The following is a 20,286-nucleotide window of genomic DNA, read 5'->3' on the forward strand; positions in this document are numbered from 1 at the left end:
TCAGACTCGAGACGTGGTATTTGAGCAGGCCTTCGGGTGTATAACTGACGATGATGTCTGTGAATCCAAGAAGAAAAAAGGGAAAAGAAGAGAAGAGAAGAGAAATCGTGTCAATTCCTTGCGAGTAAAAGTCAGCTTCGCGAAAGTATGCAATGGATTTTTGATGCATTCATTTCTATATAGTATCATGGCTTTTATCATATAATTAGTAGGTCGTCATCGTCGTCATCATCAATATTATTCCTGGGGGTTTGTCCCTTCGCGTTCCCAGCTGCTAACATTGAATTGCCATTACCCGTCGTGGTCTTTCTTAAGATGCCCCTACGAGTAGCCTCTGCTGCGGCGACGGCTAATCTGTTACCATTCCGGACGCCAACGCTATCTGCTCCGGCTTCTTTGATACCATCTTCCGTCACGAATCTTGTTCTTTTGCGAGGCGAAGGTCTCTCATCAAGTTTCTTATGTGCACTCGCAGACGGAGTGGGCGGGGCACGCGGGGAATTAAAAGACAGGGCTGGTTTGGGAACTGCCTCATTCTTGTATCTTTTGCCATCTGAAAAGGAAGAAGAAGTAGAAGAGATTTGCGCTGGCGTGGAGATACTGCTGTCTTGCCCTGGCAAGCCGCGCTTAAACGCGTGACCCCATCCCACCGGCTGCTGTGATCCAGATGAGAATGAAGAGGCGTCTGCTCTTTTCCGCTTGACTGGACTTAATTTGATATCCCGCGTCGAACTCTTTACGAGCCCAAGCGCACTGGCATCAACAAAGGGGTCTGAACCAGTATTGTCAGCACCCTCGTCTCCAATTCTTGCATTGGGCCTAGCAGATGAAGAGGCAGAAGATGATGATGCCCGCACACGCATGTACTCCCCGCCCATGCCGTCTCCAGCTTCTCCTAGCTTTTTGGCCAGGTCACGCTCGCGCTGATGTTCCGCTAGACGGCGACGAAGCCGCTCGTCTTTGCCCATGCCACGGTGGAAGGCGTCAGGATCGACGTCCTCGTCGTCGAGCAAGCACGCTGTGCTTCTCCCACCATTGACGGCCCCGGGATGCATATTGGGCGCTATAAAAACGCGGGAACCAGTCTCGCGATCAAATACGGGTCCTTCTTTCTTGAGGCCATCGTCTTTGAAACTGCCGCCACTGCCGCCGTTGCCGCCGCTACCTTTACTGCTTCTTGGTCGTCCGCCGGCACCGTTCCCACCAAAGAATCCAGTGCTAGGTCCAGACCTCCCACCGGGAGCAAAAGGAGCAGACATGGTATTGACTTCCATGCGGCTGGCTTTTGTTTTTTGAAACTGCAAGTTTACATGGAACTCGCAAAACTCTGTCCGCCTCTTGTCGATCCATTGTCCGCACTCTTTGCCGTCCTTTTTGACGCTCTTGCAGTATCCCAAATCTCTGGCAGATCCAATCTCGAGGATGAGATCGTCGCTTGAGTTGAGCGTGAGGGAAAATTTGCCAGTGTCGCGCTTATTCGGCGGCGGTGGCATGATGCCCGGATTGAGAATGGCCAGGACCGTTCCGGGAGTGAGTTTCCACCATCGATCGAAACCGCTGCCGAAGAGGAATACCTCGAGTTCCCATTTCAGGTCGGTGAGTGTCATGACCATGTATTTGCTTCGCTGCTCGCCGTCGGGCTTGCTGCCGTTACTGCCACTCTTGTGTGATCTGGGTTCGGATTTTGATGCGATTACGCCGACGACGACAAAATCTCCATCGACGTCGGGGAGGTCGTAGTCTGGAGATTTTACTGTTCGCAAGAGATCTGGTATGGAGAGGACTTTCTTGCCGGAAAGAGTTCGCGCGAGAAATGCGTGAGGGAGGATTCGCTTGGAGAGGTGGAGAGAAGAGAATGGTTCGAAATTGGGAATATCGGCGGGGGAGGTAGAAGGGGTCTCTTCTTCCTTGGGATTGTTAGGGTCTACTCGGTGGACGGGAGGTTGTAGAGCGGAAGAAGATGATGGTGTTTGAGAAAATGGCGCAGCCCGTGAAGGTGTTGCACTCTGGGAGGCCTTTGGCTTGGGGACATCTCTGCTTCCGGCCTGTAAGGCTGAGCCCGGACGCGCTCTTCGAGAAAGTCCCTCGGTCGATTCTCTCAAGGCACGTAAAACTTCGTCTCGAGAGAACTCTTGCTGGTTGGAATTGTGACCGGTTTCTCCGGCTGGACCTGCTAGAGACTCAAAGTCCTGCGTGTTGTTTTTGAAGCTTTCAACTTCCTTCTCGTCTAGCCCGAACCCTTTGCTTCGAGCTTTACGGATACGCTCATCTCGCTCTCTCTGCGCTTTCTCGGCCGTTCGACTCTGTGCGATTCTTTCACTGAAGCTTTTAGGCCTCTCTTCCTGGGAGAAAGATGGGGGCTGTAGAAACCGGGGCGTCCTAGATTCTGACGATGCTTGTCCATCCCGAACACTGGGTGCCCGTCGTAAAGAGACATCACGACCCGTCAGGCCTTTATCAATTCCTAACAAGACCCGTCTCGGCGATTTGGCTTCTTCCTGCTTCTGCCTTTTCGGCGGCGGGGATAACGGTATCTGCACCTCACGCTGGGTATCTGTGCCTCTTGTTCTACCTGCCCTTGAGCTTGGGGGCGCTCTTTTTGTTACTCCCCCCCGGTCTTCTTGGCTTCCAGTCAAAATTGTCTGAGTCGGTTCCTCCGCATCTTCACTATTGGTTTCCTGTGCCGCCTTGATCTTTGCCTGGCGCAACCGTCTAAGCTTTAGTCGGGCTTCAATCGCCTGGAGTTGTAATTGCAAGGTTTCCTCATCTTCCTCGTCTTCATTTTCGCCGTTGATAGCGCTAGACAAGGAAACTCCTTGCTTTTGTGTACTCCGCAGAGATGACGGGGACAGTAATGTCCTTCTAGAAGGAGAAGCCGTGGGCGAAGTGTGGTCCTGTTCCTGCTGCGCGCGAAACTTTCGTCGGCCACTCGGTGAGCTCATCAGAGCTTCGTAAGGCGAGCGTGGCGGCCATTGTTGTTCATTCAAGTCTGTCAGAAGTAAGCGCAAGAATATAATATTGTCCTCTCCTCTTCAATTTATTCACCATGTGACATCGTTTTCTGCAGGTAAACAAAAGAGTCGGCAGTATGTGCCCCAGGGCCCAGCTAATCAAGTGGTCGTGTAGAGCCACTTTTTACGGGAACTCAAAATGCCATGCAATTAGTTCCAATGCTCAAGATATCTCCAGAATTTTGGCAAAGAAAGGTCCAGGTATCCAGTAAATGTGCCGAAACAAGAAATCGATCGTAGACTATAGACATGAAACATAAAGCAACTCTGATCAGGCGGTAATTGGGGGTTTCATGGCGACCGAAGGCGGTGAGTGAAATATGCATTGTAATTGGACGGCGCCAAAGTCGAACGCGTCGGTTACGCGACTCGTGTCCAACTTCATTCGACAGCTTTTAGGGGACAGCAACCACAAGACAGGATTCATGGATCTTTTTTTGCCAGAAGTTGTTGCTTTATTTCCAAACTTATCTGCTGTGATTTGACTCTGAGCTGGTTCTACTTGGTTCTCAAGATTCCATATCTATTCGAAAGTCAACAACCTTCTATCTTGGGCAGAGCGTACCTCTGCTGCTTACAAGATGAGAACGCGCTCCAGTGCAACCCAGGAACCATCCACAGAATCCAAAACAACAAAGGTGACCAGAGCTATGGAGAGGAGCGATGATCCGCATCCGCCAAAGATGTTCATCCTCCCAAAAGGAGGATCCAATGATGCGCGGGTCGTAACATTGGCAAATCCGCGAACTTCTCTTCCCAATCGGTATTATTTTTGCCCGGAAAAGGGCGTGTACGAATTTACCAAAATAGCTGCCCCCCGAAGCACGCCCAGAAGTATATTATTAGCTCCAAAACACCACAAAGTCGAAAAGCCGCAGGATAAGGAGTCTTCGATCAGCCCGAGCAAAGAGGAACAAGAGAGCACCACGGAAGGCCCAATTGCGACACACGTATCTCACAAAAACGGAGATCCAGTCACGTCCAATGGCTACGTCACAAAAGATGCCGACGTCTTCGTGGCAACTCCGCTGGATCCTCTCTTCTTGATATTGCCGGCATTATGTCCAAGTCAAACCAAGGACCGCTCGGACCCTCCAAAACAAATGTTCCTCTCAGCGGACGACTACATTGAGACGCTGGCGGATAAGTCCAAACATTTCGCGCAGATCACAAAAGCTCCATTTTTTCGACAGATACTAGAGTCCAGAATGGCAGCCGCCTGCGATACCGTCGACGCTGGAGACGAGAAAATGTACCGCCTCAATAACGACAAACTACTCCAAGAATTGCTCGTGAAAGCACATTCCATGGTGCAGCGGGGTCTTCCGTCCAGCATGGAAGATAAATTTGTGACTCGCGCGCTTGAAGCTCCAGTGATGAGCATCAAACGCGAAGATACGACCGTATCAGTTGCTACGTCCACTTCGAACGATCCCAAGGCCTTGGGATCGGCCCCAGGCGGACGGTCAGAGGAATCGGCATCGGTATCGGTATCAACAACAATGCCAGAGCTCGCCTCCCCTTCCTCCTCCTTCCCATCCGGTACACAGACGCCTGCAGATTCTGCTGAAGAATCTCAAGTCAGCTCAGCTACCAGCCTATCGGTTGAAACGGAATCACCAAGTTCAACCTCGACGGGACCAGACCCGCATATCCTCCATCTTCTCCGCCTTCGCATCTCTCTGGACTTCCTCCTCGCAAGCTACGTTCCAGCGCACATTGTTTCGCGTCTCAACTCTCTACTTTCCGCCGACGATCCTATAACTCTTTCAGCCACGACGTCTCCTTATTTTGCTCCAACAGAGAATAATGGCGTCGCTTCGGGCGGCTCTCCGGAAAAAGCCACCACTACTACTATTTCCTTTGCCCCACTGACTGCACATCTCGCGCACCTTGCGGCCCTTCGCCAGCAGGCACAAGCGTCCCGCTCTCTTGGCGATTTCAGCCGGAAACGTACCTTCAATGGCGGTGGCGGTGAAGACGACGAGTCAGCGGAAATCAGGGCCGAAAAGAAGCGGAAAAAGGATGAAGAAGAGAAGAAACGCAGAGCAGGCGAGTCAAGAGCATTGCGTGATTTAAAGAAAGTAGATACCTCAGGTATGAAGAAACTGAGCGATTTCTTTGTTAAGAAGCAGCCTGCGGGCGGGACAAAGGGAAAGACAAAGTAAAGGTAAATGACTTGACACAGGGTCATAATTACGGGGCGTTGTTCGGTGTTTCGGTCTACAGGCACAGGAGAAGACGGCACTATCTATGTTGATTAAATTGGGAAGACATATATACGCATATATCATAACTTAGAAATTACCAAAGGGTACTTACACTCCATAGTCCTCACTGCATCCAATAAAATGGCAAAGATATATTTCTTTTTTATCGGATTTTGTATTTTTTTGTAGGCTTTATTTTATTATTTGAGCTATCGAATTGTAGCAATGTCATCATTGCTCATAGACAACAAGGATGATAAAGGCCACAGAAGCTAAGCTAAGCAAAAAAGGTTGGAGATGGGGATGTGTGTGAGAGCAAAGAGCAACAATTTACATGCTATGGATTGATTGAATCATGAGCAACCGAACCTGACCCGACCGAAACCCGCTAAAAATCCCATTTGAAAAACAGACCCAGGTATCCTACCCTATCCTGCCCTACCTACATGTCCACTCGCTCATCCCTAACCAGAGGGTCGACATGCGTTCATGTAGGCAAGGAGGAAAAAAAGAAGATAAAAAACCAGATGCGCCGTAACCTGACCCGTGAAGACCCGAATAGAATGTAGCACTTGAAGCAATAATGCCGATGCATGGTTGCAGTTTCGAAAGAAGAATGCAGTATGCACTGGTCGTAGATGAGGATGAATGCAGAAAAACGCCGAATAACCACAGCTATTGGTATCTCTTTCTTTTCTTCTTTTGGCTCTTGTTTCTATGCCGTCTCTTGAGGAAAAGGCAGGCAGGCAATGAGTAAACAGAGAGTGAAAAAGAGCTTGTCGAAATCATTGAATTATTGAATCTTTCGATCTGACATGAGTCGCAGAGCGCCAGTCTCCTTGAAAACGCCGAATCGAAAGAATTGTAATCGTTACCGGATTGCTTCAGAGCACAAACTCGTGAAAATGCCATGGTGTAACAACAAATCGGAACAGTCATGAGAAAAAAGAACAACATGCAGGCAAAGAACAGAAGTCGCAAGAGGCGCGCGAGAGCATAAAACTTTCATGACTGGTCGTCTCTCGTCTCCAGCCGGACTTCGAGGTCGTAGCCGATTAGAATATTTAAACGGCACCGCTTCTGGTACGCTTGCTCACGGAACGTGTAGGCCTCATGTTGGGGCTACCCTGTCGCTTCTTGCCGCGTGGGCTGCCACCACGTCTGGGCTTGGACCGACGCCAGATGTCAAAGGGGCTCGTCTTCATGGCATCGGCAGAAGAACCTGGAGTGGTTGGAACCACATCAGAGACTGAAGGCGTCTGCTCGGCAGTAGGCTTTCGGGTAGCTGAGCGGGTGACGCGAGTGGTAGCTGGCGAAGTGGCAGGAGAAGTGGCCGCCGCAACCATTGGCTCAGGAGGAGAATCGGAAACCTCTTGATCGGTCGTACTTTTTGAAGCGGAAGCGCCATCTTCGGCATCACTAGTAGTCGTTTCCTTGTCGTCGGTCTTACGCTTGCTTCTTTCCTCGCGTTCGCGGAGCTGCTCTTCAGAGGGGAACAAAAGGCGTGGCTTAAGGGAGGAGCGGGTGAAAGCTCGACCAGAGGAAGAGGAGCCGCGTCGAGCATCCAGGTCGTTGAAGCCATCAGAGTCTTGACCCTCATCAGAAGAGCTGTCCATGTCCTCGAATTTGCGGAAGATTTTCTTGCCACGACTGATAGAGAGACGATATTAATAAGCAGGAAGAGTAGGTCATTAGATGATAGATTGAACTTACAAAACATAGACGATGCCGTCATCTCTTCTAGGAGTGCGAGTCTCCGTGCTCCGCGCTGCTTTGGCCTTTCCGGCAGATTTCTGCTTGCTCAGATCTGCAGAGCCAGACTCGTTGCTCACGTAGAAAGGATTGTCTTCAGAAGGGTCGAGCTCCGGAACTCTGTCCTTTGAATCGGTGTAAATCTGAATCTTTGCTCCTCCATTATTATCGTCGTCTTCGTTCGCAAGACCTCCAAGGGAAAAGCCGTTTGCTTTGCGTCCTTTACGACCCTTCTTGGGCATAGGCATCGCTTCTTCCACGTTATTAGGAAGGGTTGGAAACAAGACACGCGCAGTGGCACCCATGCCTTTTGGCTGGGGCTGACGCTTCCGCGGCGTTTTGGCCGGAGTGGGCAGCAACTCATGGGTCAAAAGACCAGGGCGGCCATTGGCCATGTTCATCGCTCCTCCCATCGCTCCTTCCTCATCCGCCGCAGTCAGGAACACATCTTCAAGACTGGAACCATCGACAAACTTCTTCCGCGACATGGGTTGGTTTGAAGGGGGAGGCGACAAAGTATGCGAAACAGAGTGTGACGCTCGACTGGACGACGGATAAGACGCTGCTGGAACAGGTTCAGGAGCACCACGTCCTGGGGATGGGGTACGATTGGAGCGATTTGCCTGTTTCTTGGACAAACGAGTAGACTTTCTGATTTCGTATGGCTCGTAGTCGTCATATTTGGGCCCATAAAGAGGCGCTGGCGGAGTGCGAGCCCACTCCCGAGGAGGAGTCGTTGTCATAGCCGGCAAGACAATCCAACGGCTTTATTGCTATTGATAGATGAATGTCTGATTGATGCACCGGAGATTGCCGTAGCCTGGATGGCCGAAGCGAGTTAATGTGACTTGCTTGACCTGACCAAGTTTGTTTTACAATCAACGGTGATCTTGAAGCAACAGATGAACGCAGATCTTCCGCGAACCAACCGATGCGGCAAGCGCAAGACTGTCGGCGAAAGAGCTTGAGAATATTGAACGAATGCAAAGGAGAGGGATATTGAAGATGAATTGAGTGGGAAATGAATGGCGATAGCTGGAAAGGTGGAGGAGAGAAAGAGGACGAGGATATGAGGGGCGGATTGATCGGAAGAGTGAGGATTTACCAAAGGGAGGCAGAGGAGCCAGAAGATGGTTGGACAAAATGACAAGTGAAGGACTCTCGCCGTCCAAGAGGTGGCTGGTGATATATTGCCTGATTGGGTTAGAGTCTCTCGCTTACGAGAACCCAGTACTTACTGATGTATGAGAACTGCCATTAGACTGCAGGTACCGATACCTAAGTCGCGTCTAGGACAGGGCCCGAGGCAATCAACAACACGTCAACCTGGAGAAGCCTCACTTGGATCGGAGAGAAAGCGACTCTTGACTCCTCAGGCCCCAGATTCAGTGTGAGACAAGACTCATCACTCCAACAAGAACCCTCTCGGCATTACGAAGAGCCCTACCTCCGACGACTCAGTACTAGAGAGGCTTCAAATCTTTGGCCTTCGAATTTACAAAAATTATTGCATAATTGCACACCTTTAATCTCTTTAAGAAGCGTTTATATCCTCCCTCACTTCTGAATTATGGAATCACACGACGACTTTGAAATCGATCTCGATCTCGACCTCGACCTCGAAGCAACTCCTAAAATGGCAGATCTGGACCTGTCAGATAGAGACCACGAGGAACTTTTGGCGTCACCGTCCAAACCCGATACACAAGCACGCGGCACAAATACGACCACGATCCCTCTAAGTGATAAGGAATCTACCATAAGACAGAGATCACGTCAAGCCGAACGCGAGCCTCGCTTTGATACGGAAGAGGAGCATGAAGCCAGCTTGCGATCAGAACTACAGAGTGTACGAAATATAAATCATGTGATTGAAGGTGTGGTAGACAGCTTAGAACGAGCCAAGGGGAATATGGAGGTATGCTTTTCAAATCTGGCAGAAAACTGCATTGGTCCTTACTCATTATTTCTCTGCAGACCGTGGCTCGAACTGTCACTTCGGCCTCAGCATTACTCAACACTTGGGTTCGCATCTTGTCCCAGACAGAACACAATCAGCGATTGATTCTCAATCCGTCGTGGCATGGAGCTACTCAGGACGTCGCCGACATGGAAAAAGAAGCGATCCTCAAGCGCCAAGCTGCCGAGAGAAAGGAGCAAGAAGAAAGGCAAAAGCGAGAAGCGGCCATACGTGCAGCTGAAGAAGCGGAGAGGCGTAAAGCGGAAACTGCTTCACGAGGAGCAACCCGAGGCACAAGATCAAGAGGGCGGGTCCTCGGCCGAGGAGCGAGCATGCGGCCTTCTGCCGTGCCCGCGCCGACCAGAGTCCCCAGCCGGACTAACACCACCGCGGCGTCGCGGGCAGGAAGCAATATTGGCCGAGGGATTGGCAGCACGAGAGGCCGAGTGCGCAGTGTACGTTAAACGGCGGCGATCTTGTGGGCGTCGACCGATTCTTGTCTACTGCTGTCGAGATTCGGATTCTTCCCATTGTTCTTTCTCGGACTTGGCGGAACAATACTATGACCACTTGTTCAGTCATCATTATCTACACTTTGCGAAAGGAATCCTTACTGTAGGACTCTGTCCGCTCTCATCCTCGGAACATATGACTTGGACGTCCAGAGTCTCGTGCTTGAGCAAATGCAAGCAGAGCATGGCTTTATTCACAACTAGGCTTTGTGGCAAGACACGTCAAAGCTAGTTAGTCCATCGCGGACTTCGTAGCGACAAGCCCGTCCGTGAGGTAAAAATCGGAGGTAACAATCGACGCTGGTCGCTGTCGAACATATGGTTGAAGTGAAGACATGGAGATGAAATAGTTTATTGCAGCTAGAGGAACCGTCCTTAAGTGTAAATAGGTCGCTGGGCGGCCTGGGAACTCATTGGAGAATATTCGAACTGTACGGAGGTACATAGTCGAGGGCAGCATTTTATTCAGATCAGACGTACAGATTTGAAGAGAATGATATTGAATAATTGCGATACTGGTATAACGCATTGGTCGGTCTCTAGGCCTTTGAATTTTAATCATGACTTCTCATTGTGCACTGGAAATATTTACGAGTTTCTGTTTACTTTTTTCCAGCTGCACTGATGGATGCGATAAGATGGGGTCAGGGGTCAGGGGCGGGGGATTTGCGGGAGACTCGCCAGGGGGTTCGCGAGGGATCGAAACGAGAGCAGAACAGAACACGGTGACAGCTCTGGAGCTACGAATGCATGCTCTTTCAATTCATCCATCTGCCGACCGTGTACACTCTTTGAGCTTTTAATATATAATCTTGAGTTCAACTTTCTCGTCATCATTACCTAGCTCTCTTTTTAAGGGACGATACTCTCGAAATTACTTAGTGTGACGCAATGGCCTCAAAAGACAAATACTCGGTCCTCCTCCCGACATACAACGAGCGTCGCAATTTGCCCATCATTACGTGGTTGCTGGCAAAGACATTCACAGAAAAGTGAGCCTTTCCTCTACCTCGACTCGAGATTGATTTCTAATTGTGCTTTAGCAACCTTGATTGGGAACTCATCATCGTCGACGATGGCTCGCCTGACGGTACTCAGGAGGTTGCAAAGCAGCTTCAGAAAGTTTACGGCTCCGATCGCGTCCTTTTGAAGCCTCGAGCTGGAAAGCTAGGTCTGGGAACTGCCTACGTTCATGGACTTCAATTTGCGCAGGGCAACTATGTCATTATCATGGACGCCGACTTCTCCCATCACCCAAAGTTCATCGCCGACATGATCCGGTTACAGAAGACCATCCCCAACGGTGGATATGACATTGTCACTGGCACGCGATATGCTCTTGGTGGCGGCGTTTTTGGCTGGGATCTCAAGCGCAAGCTCTGCTCGCGCGGTGCCAATCTACTAGCGGATACATTACTGCGACCGGGCGTCAGTGATTTGACGGGCAGCTTCCGTCTCTACAAGAAACCCGTTTTGGAAAAGGTTATTACGAGTACCGTCAGTAAAGGATACACGTTTCAGATGGAGATGATGGTGCGGGCCAAGGCCATGGGCTACAGTGTGGCCGAGGTGCCCATCTCCTTCGTGGACCGTCTTTATGGCGAGAGCAAGCTTGGGGGCGACGAGATTGTCGAGTACGCCAAGGGCGTTCTAAGCCTGTGGTTGCGAGTATAGAGTTATCTCCATGTTCTTCTACTTTCATCTGGGTTTGATTGGCGTCCCTTATGTTCTCCACCTGCATGTTTCACATTCTCTAAATATATCCCATATTTCTTCTTAACCTTTCCCATGTTATCTTTTTCTAAATCAAGTTCAATGTAGATAGCTGAATGAGAGATGCTATCCTACAGCTTCATTCCTTTTTGGTGCGTGATCTTGGGATTCGCCAATGGTCTTTCGGTTGCTAGAATCTACAGATCAGAGTCCTAGTTTCACACCCTTCGCGTACGGAGTAAGGCGTGTCTAAACTATCCATCCCCGTCACCGGCAGCGATGTTTCATAGCATAACTACTAAACATAGGTAAAAGGCGATGAAACAAAGGTCGCTACTGTAGTGCACAGAGCTGATGACGCATCATCGTCAGCCTCCGTTGGCCACGCGTCGAAGAGTACATTTCGTCTTCCGCAGGCCGGTTGTTATTGCAATTACTGTGGTGAGAAAATTTGCAAGGCGTGTTCCTGCTTTGGCGCAGGGTCTTGTTTCCGTCGCAGATCATTGCAGATCTAGTCTTATGGAGTAGTATAGTATGACGGAACCCCATATCAAAGTGACGACGACGGGGAGGATTTTGGTCCTGTTTCCATGGTAGAGCGTACAAGTCAACGGCGGCAGAATCCACGACTTCGCTTGGTCCCTTGACCGCTCGCCCGGGAACCAACCACCGCCTTTCAGGTCCACCAATGACAGGCCAGGAAAGTCCCCGACCTGCGCGGCAGATCAACGGCGTCGTCAACAACAAAGCCTCAGATCAGCCGTCCCCAGCCTCCTCTGATTGCGCACTGGCAACTAATCCCCACAGAATCTCGTACACCAGTTCGAAAGAATTTCCAGCCATCTAATATTTGCGCTTACGACGCCCACCATGGCCTTTGGACATTTAATGCCCTCGTTCTTGGTGTCTGGGCAGCATACAATCTTCACACCATCCTTTCCATACTACCAAGCCACTTGAAATATATTAAACCTTCTCCTCTGTTTTACTCTACCAGATTCGCATTCTTCGTTTTACTTTGCTCCCCACGAAAAACTCTTTTCCGAGACAACCTTATACATTTCTCGTCCAATTGCGCTTTGGGCCATCAGACCTTCGCCATCAAAGACTTGCTCATTCCGATCATTTTCGCACTCATAGAGATTCAACAATGCATTTCTTCTCCTCATCTACACTCGCTGCACTCTCTTCATTCTCAGCCCTCGCCGCAGCTTTGCCTCTGGCTTCTCAGAATGGATCGGCTCCGGCTGCGCTAGACCGACGATCAGCGTCCTATTCTGTCGTTCAAGTGGATGGCGGAACAACATCCTCCACGCCTAGCACAAAGACGGAATTGCGCACCATCACTCACAGCGCGAGCGCCTCCAGCGTGACAGAGGTGGTGACCTTGACCGAGCAGGCCACTCCGCTGCCCCCAACCACGCAGACCGTTGTTTCAACTATACTATCTACGCAGTCCGGCGCACCTACCACCATTCTAGTCACCACGACCATCACAGGATCATCCACTGCGACGCCTTCGTCTTCCTCGGCTGTCACTGGATCATCTTCCTTGCCTTCTGAATCTCCAGCTATCATCTCCACGTTGGCACCTGTCCCGGACTTTACGCAAACCTCATCCCCTGCATGGCCCACCAGCTGGAACACCTCTTCGCCTGTAGCCACGCCATCTTGCAACGAAACGCTACCAACGGCCACACTCGCACAACGGGCTGCGCTTGATACTGCGCCAACAGATCTTCCGAAACTCCCTTCAGTCACTCCAAAGGCCGGATCTTTCAACGCTACTAGAGTGCCCGGAGCAGTCGGTGTCCGAGACCTCCCATCTGGAGCCAACCCTGCCGCTGCATTCCCTACTGGATTCTACAGACGTCAGGTTGCCGCGCCCACTGGCGTCGCTGACTCCTGGAATCAGACCGAGGATGGAGTCCACGTGCGGACCTTGGCTTCAGAAACTGCTCCTGCAGCTCCGTCTGGCTTCGTGACCCGTCGCGCTGTTGCAGCTGCCACTGGTACCGCGCCAGTATGGAACTCCACTGTTGAGGAGCGCGCTGTCCCATTCGAAGCTCCTGTCGCTGCCTCAGCCTCCGGTCATGCCCCTGAACGTCGAGCAGTCATTCAGTCTACTGGTGTTTCGTCCGCTTGGAATGCGACTTCTGCTTCTCTAGAGGGAAGAGCACTCCCGTCTGAGCGTGCTGCTGCTCCGTTTGCCACTGGTTTCCTCTCACGCCGCATCGTCGCTGCACCCACTGGAGCCGTTGGCGCCTGGAACGCCAGCTCTACCTCGGCCTAAGTCTGTCGTCAGGCAGCCAGGCATTGAGAGACTTGAACAAGAAAGGAGATGAAACAAGACCAATTATGATGCGATTCAAAACGAACCCAATAAAACGAAGACCTTATGTTACGATCATTGCTATAATTTCACATCAAGCAACATTGGATGCCGGAAAGCAGAAGAAGACCAGACGAGCTGAACGAAGAATGATTTCACACGAATAATTTTCACAGAAATGAACGGATGGTGCATTGGAAATGGCGTTACTGGTTGGGAATAGAACAGGTCTCTTTCACTTCATCTTTTTTCACTATATTCGCCTGTAACCCTTTAGAATATCGCATATAGATAGTGTATTGCAATTACACTCTAATACTACCATGTATCATAAAATAGACAAATATTGCTTAAATCTTTAACTGTAACTTAGTGAGCATCATTCATGCTTCTGCTCTAGAGAGATGGCAGGCTACCACCTGTGTCAAACCTTAGCATGAATTTTTGGTTTTTTTGTTAGAGGGAAGGGATGTTGCTACAGCGGACTGTTCATGACACAATGCATGCATTCAATACCTGGTCACCTTGTAGCAAAACCCTTTACATGGAAGCAGTGATGCCTTGCAGAGAGGCATAACCAAACAATCAGGCAATGGTCCACCTCTAGCATGGTTCACTGTATTTTTAATTATTGTTAATGAGAAGATTCAAATATTACAATGGATTTCCAAGCACTCAAAACCACAATTACTAAAGTTTAGCTAAGAGCGGGAGCCCCCGGGGTTGCTTACGGGTGCTTACCCTTAATCCGGATAGTGTAAGCCGCTGCTCTCGGCACAACCTTCGTTCCGAAGGCATGGACCCCCCTACGTCGTACGTCAAGATGTCAGCCAATGACAGCACATTGTCTTTCCTGTTTGGAGTGAATGAATGCTGTAGTCCATTAGAATGTAAATGAATAGACTTGGATAAACATGTCGCCCAAGGCGTATATTTAAACCTTTTGCATCCGCATCTTCAATCAAGTGGACTATGTTAATTCAAATTTACCACCACGGGCCTGTAATGAGTCTTAAAAACAACGACACTGCACAATAAAGTCACCCAATCACAGAAAACAAAATGCCAGGAGAGCTTGTGCTGGTACGTGAATTTTTTTTTACCCTGTTCAAATTTGGATCTTGTTTGATAAGTCGTTTTTCTTTCTGCTTTGCCACTGGTGTATTTGATGGTGGCATTTTATATTCCCTGAAACGCGTATTTTGGAGTAGAATGTTGGGCCATACATGGTGATTGAGCACTGTGGGGTACATTTTACTGTACTTGTTGATCCATGCTTTTGAAACATTTGGTGGATTAATCTGCCGCTACATCTTCTTTGCAAACATTGCAATAGAGAAATTGGAATATGTATATTCACACTTTTTGCAAACGAGAAGAATCTGACATATACAGGTTACTGGCGCGTCTAGCTCTGTCGGCGGAGCCATCTTGCGTGCAATCCTAGAAGCCGGCTATCGTGTGCGCGGCACCGGCAGGCGCATCGATCAGCTCGAGGAGCTTCGAAGTGTTCCTAGCCTTCAAATGCATGAGCAAAACCTCGAATTGGTTCAAGTCCCTGACATGGCTGCTCCTGACGCCTTCAAAGATCTGCTCCAAGGTGTTACATATGTAGTGCATACAGCCTCGCCAATGCCAACCACAGGAGTTCCTTCCAATGGAGAGACTTATGATAGTCTTTACGTGCAGCCAGCGGTCAAAGGTGCATTGTCTCTGCTCGAGACGGCCAGAAGGTATCCAAGTGTGAAGAGGATTATTATCACCTCATCCATGTCAATTTATTTGTCAGAGGGAGGCGAGAATGATGCAGAGAAAGAGAAAATGCTACGTGGTAAGCGGCTGGAACAATTTTCCATGTATAAGAACTTGTGAAGCGGAATGCTAAATAATTTCAATGCGTATATTTACAGATGACGACATTCAACCTGTTTCAACAAGCCCAATCAATGATCCATTGTGGGCGTATCGTGCTTCGAAACTTGCTGCGTATCACGCCGCAGTCGACTTCGTCAAGAGCGAGAAACCACAGTACGAGATTGTACACATTATCCCGAGCTTTGTTGTAGGGAGAAATGAAAAAGTACATGTTTCATCCGCGTCCTCATCTGCTGCGTCGGATGTCATGTCTGGTAGCAATGGTATCATCCTTTGCCCGTTGTTCGGCATCAAAAGTCCACAGGGTGTACATGGAGCCACTGTGCACGTGGATGATGTCGCAAAAGCCCATACAGAGGCTTTAACAAAGGCAGATGCTGGCGGTCAGAATTATATCCTGAATTCGCCGGATTGGAACGCAGGCGCCACATACGATGACGCGTTGGACATTGTCAAGAGACGGTTTCCAGACGAAGTGGCCTCCGGGGTGATACCCATGGGTGGAACGCTCCCGACAATCCCAGTAAAGATTGATTCTAGCAAAGCGGAGAGAGCTTTTGGGAAATTTAAAGGCTTTGAGGAACAGGTCGTTGATGCGGTAGGACAATATGTGGAGATGAGAAAGGCTGGAAAATAACAGCCCGCAACTGCCCAATCTCTAGATGCACAACTTGCTCGAGTTCCTCCTATTACCTCTATGGCCGAAAGTATCAGAGACTATAGATTTCACGTTTCTTGCGCAATGAAATTCTCTATTCTTTGATCTCAATTGATGTCCGTGGCACTTCAAAAATCCCAAAGATTGGCAAGTCAAGCAATGACAATCACCCGGGCCCGGATCTCCGGGTATATATACACCCAGTCTGGGGGGGAAAAAAAGGAATAAGCTAGAGCGTGGCCAAGAATGCACGCAAAAAGCAAATTGCCGCTGGAAGATCCGCCACGATAGTTCGGAGCGTATGTATTTTGAGCCAGGTCCTGACTTCATTCTTGGAATTCTCTGGTGGTCCATATACCGTCCGCTTGATCACCTGTGCGACCTAACAAAGAAAAAGTCACATGTTAATCAACGATTCAAGTTTTCAACATTTACACAATCTTCGAATGAAACCAGAATGAACTTACAAAGGGAGCAAATATAAAATGGGCAGCAGCAAAGATTGCTCCCCATTTATACAACGACTGTGCTTCTCCAGCTGTGTGCCGCATGCTCAAGATCCCAGCGCCCACAGACGTCCATCCAATCGCCAAAACCCCCGCCGTTCCCGGCCACAATGCTTGATTCCACCATATCCCTGGAGCTTCCTTGGGAATGTCCCGGTGGAGAAAAGGTACCAGAACCCAGTATTCACTGGCGGCATATGACAGGGCTGCAGTAGCCGTTAGGCCGGGCAAGAGGCGATATATGGGAAGAAGATTCGAAGAGGAAGTCATTATTTAGGGGCTTCGGGGTGGCTGACTTGATTGCGCTTTTGCAAATGAATTAATTGTATAAACTTGAATTGATTTCTTTTATTAAAAATAAATAAAAAGAAGGATTAATATGGCTTCATTTTGGTAATGGGTGAGACGCAAATAATAAGTTACAAAGCATGCTCGTATTCTCTTGTCGGATGCGGAGTTTTGGGTCTCCCCGTCGGGGAATCGGTGCAATTTGGAGCTTCAACTGTGGGGAACTCTGAAATGGCGTGTTTTCTCTTCAACAACAGCTACAACAACAAACCCAACAACCCCATACTCTCTTCAGTCTCAGCCACGAGCACTTTTCTTTGGAGCTGGAAGAAGCTTTGAGATGCGAATGATGATCCAAAATATGGAACTCCGAATCGAACTCGCGGGATCACGTAGGACAGATGCGGCCAAACTAGTCACGTTCTTCGAGGTCGTAAATCATCTTCCCTCAGACAAAGAAGTCCCAGTAATCACGACTATATGAAACAAAGAAAACTACAGCGACGTACAATATGCAGTATATATATCTGTTAGGTCAGCTGCTTTGGCCTACAACTCCAATCGTTGAATGTCCAGCTTCCGGAGGCTTCTTTTGGATGCTCAAATGTGAAAGCGTCTTACAACACAACCAACCCGGCAAACGACTGGTTACATTTCCATCTGATAAAGCCAGTCAGGTAAATTTCGATTTGCAACCAGGAGCCTGAGGCCAAGAAGTGCACACTGAAGATGTCCACAAGGCCGAAAAAGTCGTGGGCTACTATCAATATCGACGTGCTTTGCGATTTGGCAAGTAATTTGCGTCAAGGGCTGCCTTGCACTTGTGAGATGCCGCGGAATCCGTCAGGTGGGAGCTTCAACTGGGTGATCTTCTTGCGTTTTGAAGACGGTGTTGAATGGGTGTTGCGATCTCCACATGGCATCTTTCAAGAGCCGGATATGGACTCGAAACTCATCGAAAGCGAAGTTGCAACTTTGCGGCATGTGAGAAGAAAGACGACCATTCCAGTGCCAGAAGTCTTCCGTTGCAGGTACGTCGCGCCTCATTTTGAATCTACATGCTTTCTGACCCTTTAAAAGCTCTTCCAAGAAAAATCCCCTTGGGATTCCCTACATTTTAATGAGCAAGGCTAGCGGTTCCTCTCCGGAGAATTGGGATGAGCTACCGGAAAAGATCAAAAGAAAGATTCTGTTCCAACTAGGAGGAGTAACCCAGCAACTATCGCAGCTTCGTTTTGATAAGATTGGATCTTTGATTGAGACTCTGAGAGGTCTCGAGGTCGGCGAGTGTTTAGATTATGGCTTGGTACATTGTGAAAGTGACGGTGCCGAAATCGACCGGGGGCCTTTTCAGTCCGAGGAAGAATAATATCGTGCTTTGATCTCAGAGTTCCAGTCCCGGGCCAAATACGGAGTGGTCCAGGACTGCTTTATCGCACCTATGCCGATGCCAGCAGAATACCAAAACAATACTGACTTTACGGAAGTAAGAGGACTTTGGAGTGCATTCATCCATGTGGGACTCAAAGGTGACAACTCGTACAACAGGACCGATTTAGTCGTGGCCGGCGACCTGATGCTGGAATGTATCGGGGAGTTGACTAAATGTTCGCCTCGCGTGACAGATGGCCAAGGTCGATTTCCTATATACCACCCTGATCTGTCGGCCAATAATTTCTTTGTTGATGATCAGTACAACATCACCTGCGTTCTCGACTGGTCGTTTGCTTCCACGGCGCCGATGTCTGTGCTTGTCAATGCTCTTGAAGTGCCAGCATCTCGATCTATCATAGATGAGTCACTGATCACCTCCTTTGCTGAAGGTCTTGGCCACGGGTCAGACGAAACGTCCATTCCCGTCTATCCAACGAGGGGCATTTGGCTGCTCATGCGGCTCCTGAAATGGTGGCTTCTCTACTCTGGCAACAGTTGTGCCGAGATTTGGGCGCAGGTCAGACCAACGCCTGAAGATTTTCAAACTGCCTTGTCATCAAAACAAGCCTTAAAGGAATACCAAACCCTCCGCAACGAGCTGGCTCTCGACGATCCGACAGCTGAGGAAATCTACCCTTACGAGAGCTACTATTACAAGCCGAGCCATCCTGCAGCAATGGATAACAAGGTGATTCTGACGATAGTGAGGCATTTGGAAATGGTCTCGGAGTGGAATTCTCGATATAGCAGTACACCTGCACGCTACAGTCTCCGCAAGAACAGTCCACTGTTCAAGGCAGATGCAAAGCTGTGGAAATGGATACTCGGATGCATTGCGGACAAAATAGAGCCGGCAAGAAAAGCTGCAATGGTTTCATCACGGAGGGAGTAGAGATTCGTTGCAATTTAATTCTATTCTCCAACTGTAGCTGAACTCAAAGATGACTGTAATCAAGCTAACGAGTGTACCCGTTCCAAGAAAGAACGATGATTTCTCGCTGATCAAAATACCAATGAGTATACGGAGCCCGAACAACATCCATGTGTTCTCCCGTACGTGACCACGAGTCGCTTCAATCGCATGCTCGTCGTTGGCGAATATATTCGACATGAGCTTGGTATATACATCCGGTGGAATCTTCAGTGATCTATCAAATGTTGCTCGTTAGACACTGCAAGGAGAAAGAGGAAAACGTACGGAGGTAACCTGACAGGGAAAACTCACCAAATAATTTCTAGCGTCTTGGGAAATATCGGTCACGTAGCCGCGCCTCCACTCTGGATATTGATCTGATGATGTTGTTAGTCGTGGGTTTTTCTCTTTGCAGAACCAGGGAATTCTCGCTGCACACGTACCGTCGAATGAAAAAAAGAATACTTGATCGTAGATTGGATAATAGTCTTTCTTTATAGAATAGCACGGTGGATAAGGAAACCGGCTTGGTGATGGAGGCTGTCCTTGCCAGAAATTATGTCTTTGCCAGAAATTATGTCTTTGCATTTTGCTTTGCTTCAGTAGGTGAGCTGACGATGTGATGGATTGTCTTAATCGGCTAGAAGCGTATATATATCAAGTAAAGCCGTTTGAATGCCTATAACTGATGATGGTTACCCTTTAAGATGACGAGGACAAGGCACAATATAAATACACGAGAGTGATAGTATTATATTTCAACGCAGAAGACGACAGATTTTCTAGAAAGATCATGGACGGGTAGCGGCAGACAGTGCAACAGGGTAGATGATTAATCCGTAAAGTCTTTTTGACGGTTTCTCATCAGAATGAGATGCCAGTCACGGTGTTCTCATGCATTCTTTCTTTGGTCTATGTGTTAGTGCCCAGGCAAGGCTGAGAAGACTTCTGCGTGGTCCCAGGTTTCAGTCTCAAACTGTAGTCACCATGCAAATAAAAATCTCTTTGTGGGTTTTCTATGAAATCCATCGGGACTTTGCAAAATATGATTCAACCTGTCCATTATGTGAAGTGTATATCAAAAGAATGTTGAAATGATAATGTCGATACAATGCTGTTTCT

At 48.9% G+C, this 20,286-nt stretch overlaps 8 protein-coding genes across 8 annotated transcripts; 5 read left to right on the forward strand and 3 right to left on the reverse strand.

The window, feature by feature from the left end:
- Nucleotides 1-42: 42 nt before the first annotated feature.
- L228DRAFT_285690 (hypothetical protein) lies at nt 43-3,055 on the reverse strand (the record flags this gene model as incomplete). Its single annotated transcript, XM_018336364.1, has 2 exons — nt 43-2,989; nt 3,046-3,055. 2 exons carry the CDS (start codon nt 3,053-3,055, stop codon nt 198-200), a joined length of 2,802 nt encoding a protein of 933 aa, XP_018185308.1. The 3' UTR covers nt 43-197.
- Nucleotides 3,056-3,438: 383 nt separating this feature from the next.
- L228DRAFT_285691 (hypothetical protein) lies at nt 3,439-5,352 on the forward strand. The gene has a single exon (XM_018336365.1). It carries the CDS (start codon nt 3,593-3,595, stop codon nt 5,177-5,179), a length of 1,587 nt encoding a protein of 528 aa, XP_018185309.1. The 5' UTR covers nt 3,439-3,592; the 3' UTR covers nt 5,180-5,352.
- Nucleotides 5,353-6,554: 1,202 nt separating this feature from the next.
- Nucleotides 6,555-7,916, reverse strand: L228DRAFT_40246 (hypothetical protein). The gene has a single exon (XM_018336561.1). It carries the CDS (start codon nt 7,714-7,716, stop codon nt 6,931-6,933), a length of 786 nt encoding a protein of 261 aa, XP_018185310.1. The 5' UTR covers nt 7,717-7,916; the 3' UTR covers nt 6,555-6,930.
- Nucleotides 7,917-8,455: 539 nt separating this feature from the next.
- L228DRAFT_40257 (hypothetical protein) lies at nt 8,456-9,537 on the forward strand. The gene is made up of 2 exons (XM_018336562.1): nt 8,456-8,891; nt 8,951-9,537. The coding sequence occupies exons 1-2, from the start codon at nt 8,544-8,546 to the stop codon at nt 9,395-9,397; spliced, it is 795 nt and encodes a 264-aa protein (XP_018185311.1). The 5' UTR covers nt 8,456-8,543; the 3' UTR covers nt 9,398-9,537.
- A 639-nt stretch (nt 9,538-10,176) lies between these two features.
- On the forward strand, nt 10,177-11,236 carry L228DRAFT_285694 (glycosyltransferase family 2 protein). Its single transcript, XM_018336366.1, has 2 exons — nt 10,177-10,437; nt 10,489-11,236. Exons 1-2 carry the CDS (start codon nt 10,337-10,339, stop codon nt 11,117-11,119), a joined length of 732 nt encoding a protein of 243 aa, XP_018185312.1. The 5' UTR covers nt 10,177-10,336; the 3' UTR covers nt 11,120-11,236.
- A 3,186-nt stretch (nt 11,237-14,422) lies between these two features.
- L228DRAFT_285696 (NAD(P)-binding protein) lies at nt 14,423-16,150 on the forward strand. The gene is made up of 3 exons (XM_018336367.1): nt 14,423-14,573; nt 14,886-15,321; nt 15,401-16,150. The coding sequence occupies exons 1-3, from the start codon at nt 14,553-14,555 to the stop codon at nt 16,000-16,002; spliced, it is 1,059 nt and encodes a 352-aa protein (XP_018185313.1). The 5' UTR covers nt 14,423-14,552; the 3' UTR covers nt 16,003-16,150.
- Nucleotides 16,151-16,252: 102 nt separating this feature from the next.
- Nucleotides 16,253-16,799, reverse strand: L228DRAFT_271080 (hypothetical protein; the record flags this gene model as incomplete). Its single annotated transcript, XM_018335481.1, has 2 exons — nt 16,253-16,405; nt 16,491-16,799. 2 exons carry the CDS (start codon nt 16,797-16,799, stop codon nt 16,253-16,255), a joined length of 462 nt encoding a protein of 153 aa, XP_018185314.1.
- A 747-nt stretch (nt 16,800-17,546) lies between these two features.
- L228DRAFT_241513 (hypothetical protein) lies at nt 17,547-19,143 on the forward strand (the record flags this gene model as incomplete). Its single annotated transcript, XM_018331333.1, has 3 exons — nt 17,547-17,848; nt 17,898-18,123; nt 18,208-19,143. 3 exons carry the CDS (start codon nt 17,547-17,549, stop codon nt 19,141-19,143), a joined length of 1,464 nt encoding a protein of 487 aa, XP_018185315.1.
- Between the last annotated feature and the right edge of the window lie 1,143 nt (nt 19,144-20,286).

The sequence above is a fragment of the Xylona heveae genome, assembly GCF_001619985.1.
Source record: "Xylona heveae TC161 unplaced genomic scaffold L228scaffold_12, whole genome shotgun sequence".
NCBI classification, from domain to species: domain Eukaryota; kingdom Fungi; phylum Ascomycota; class Xylonomycetes; order Xylonales; family Xylonaceae; genus Xylona; species Xylona heveae.

Excerpts from the sequence above, each read along its gene's own strand:
- L228DRAFT_285691 (XM_018336365.1), top strand. The coding sequence starts at position 3,593 with ATGAGAACGCGCTCCAGTGCAACCCAGGAACCATCCACAGAATCCAAA.
- L228DRAFT_40246 (XM_018336561.1), bottom strand. The coding sequence starts at position 7,716 with ATGACAACGACTCCTCCTCGGGAGTGGGCTCGCACTCCGCCAGCGCCT.
- L228DRAFT_40257 (XM_018336562.1), top strand. The coding sequence starts at position 8,544 with ATGGAATCACACGACGACTTTGAAATCGATCTCGATCTCGACCTCGAC. Across the intron at positions 8,892-8,950 it reads GAGCCAAGGGGAATATGGAG|ACCGTGGCTCGAACTGTCAC; the intron begins GTATGCTTTTCA and ends ATTTCTCTGCAG.
- L228DRAFT_285694 (XM_018336366.1), top strand. The coding sequence starts at position 10,337 with ATGGCCTCAAAAGACAAATACTCGGTCCTCCTCCCGACATACAACGAG. Across the intron at positions 10,438-10,488 it reads GCAAAGACATTCACAGAAAA|CAACCTTGATTGGGAACTCA; the intron begins GTGAGCCTTTCC and ends ATTGTGCTTTAG.
- L228DRAFT_285696 (XM_018336367.1), top strand. The coding sequence starts at position 14,553 with ATGCCAGGAGAGCTTGTGCTG. Across the intron at positions 14,574-14,885 it reads TGCCAGGAGAGCTTGTGCTG|GTTACTGGCGCGTCTAGCTC; the intron begins GTACGTGAATTT and ends TGACATATACAG. Across the intron at positions 15,322-15,400 it reads GAAAGAGAAAATGCTACGTG|ATGACGACATTCAACCTGTT; the intron begins GTAAGCGGCTGG and ends GTATATTTACAG.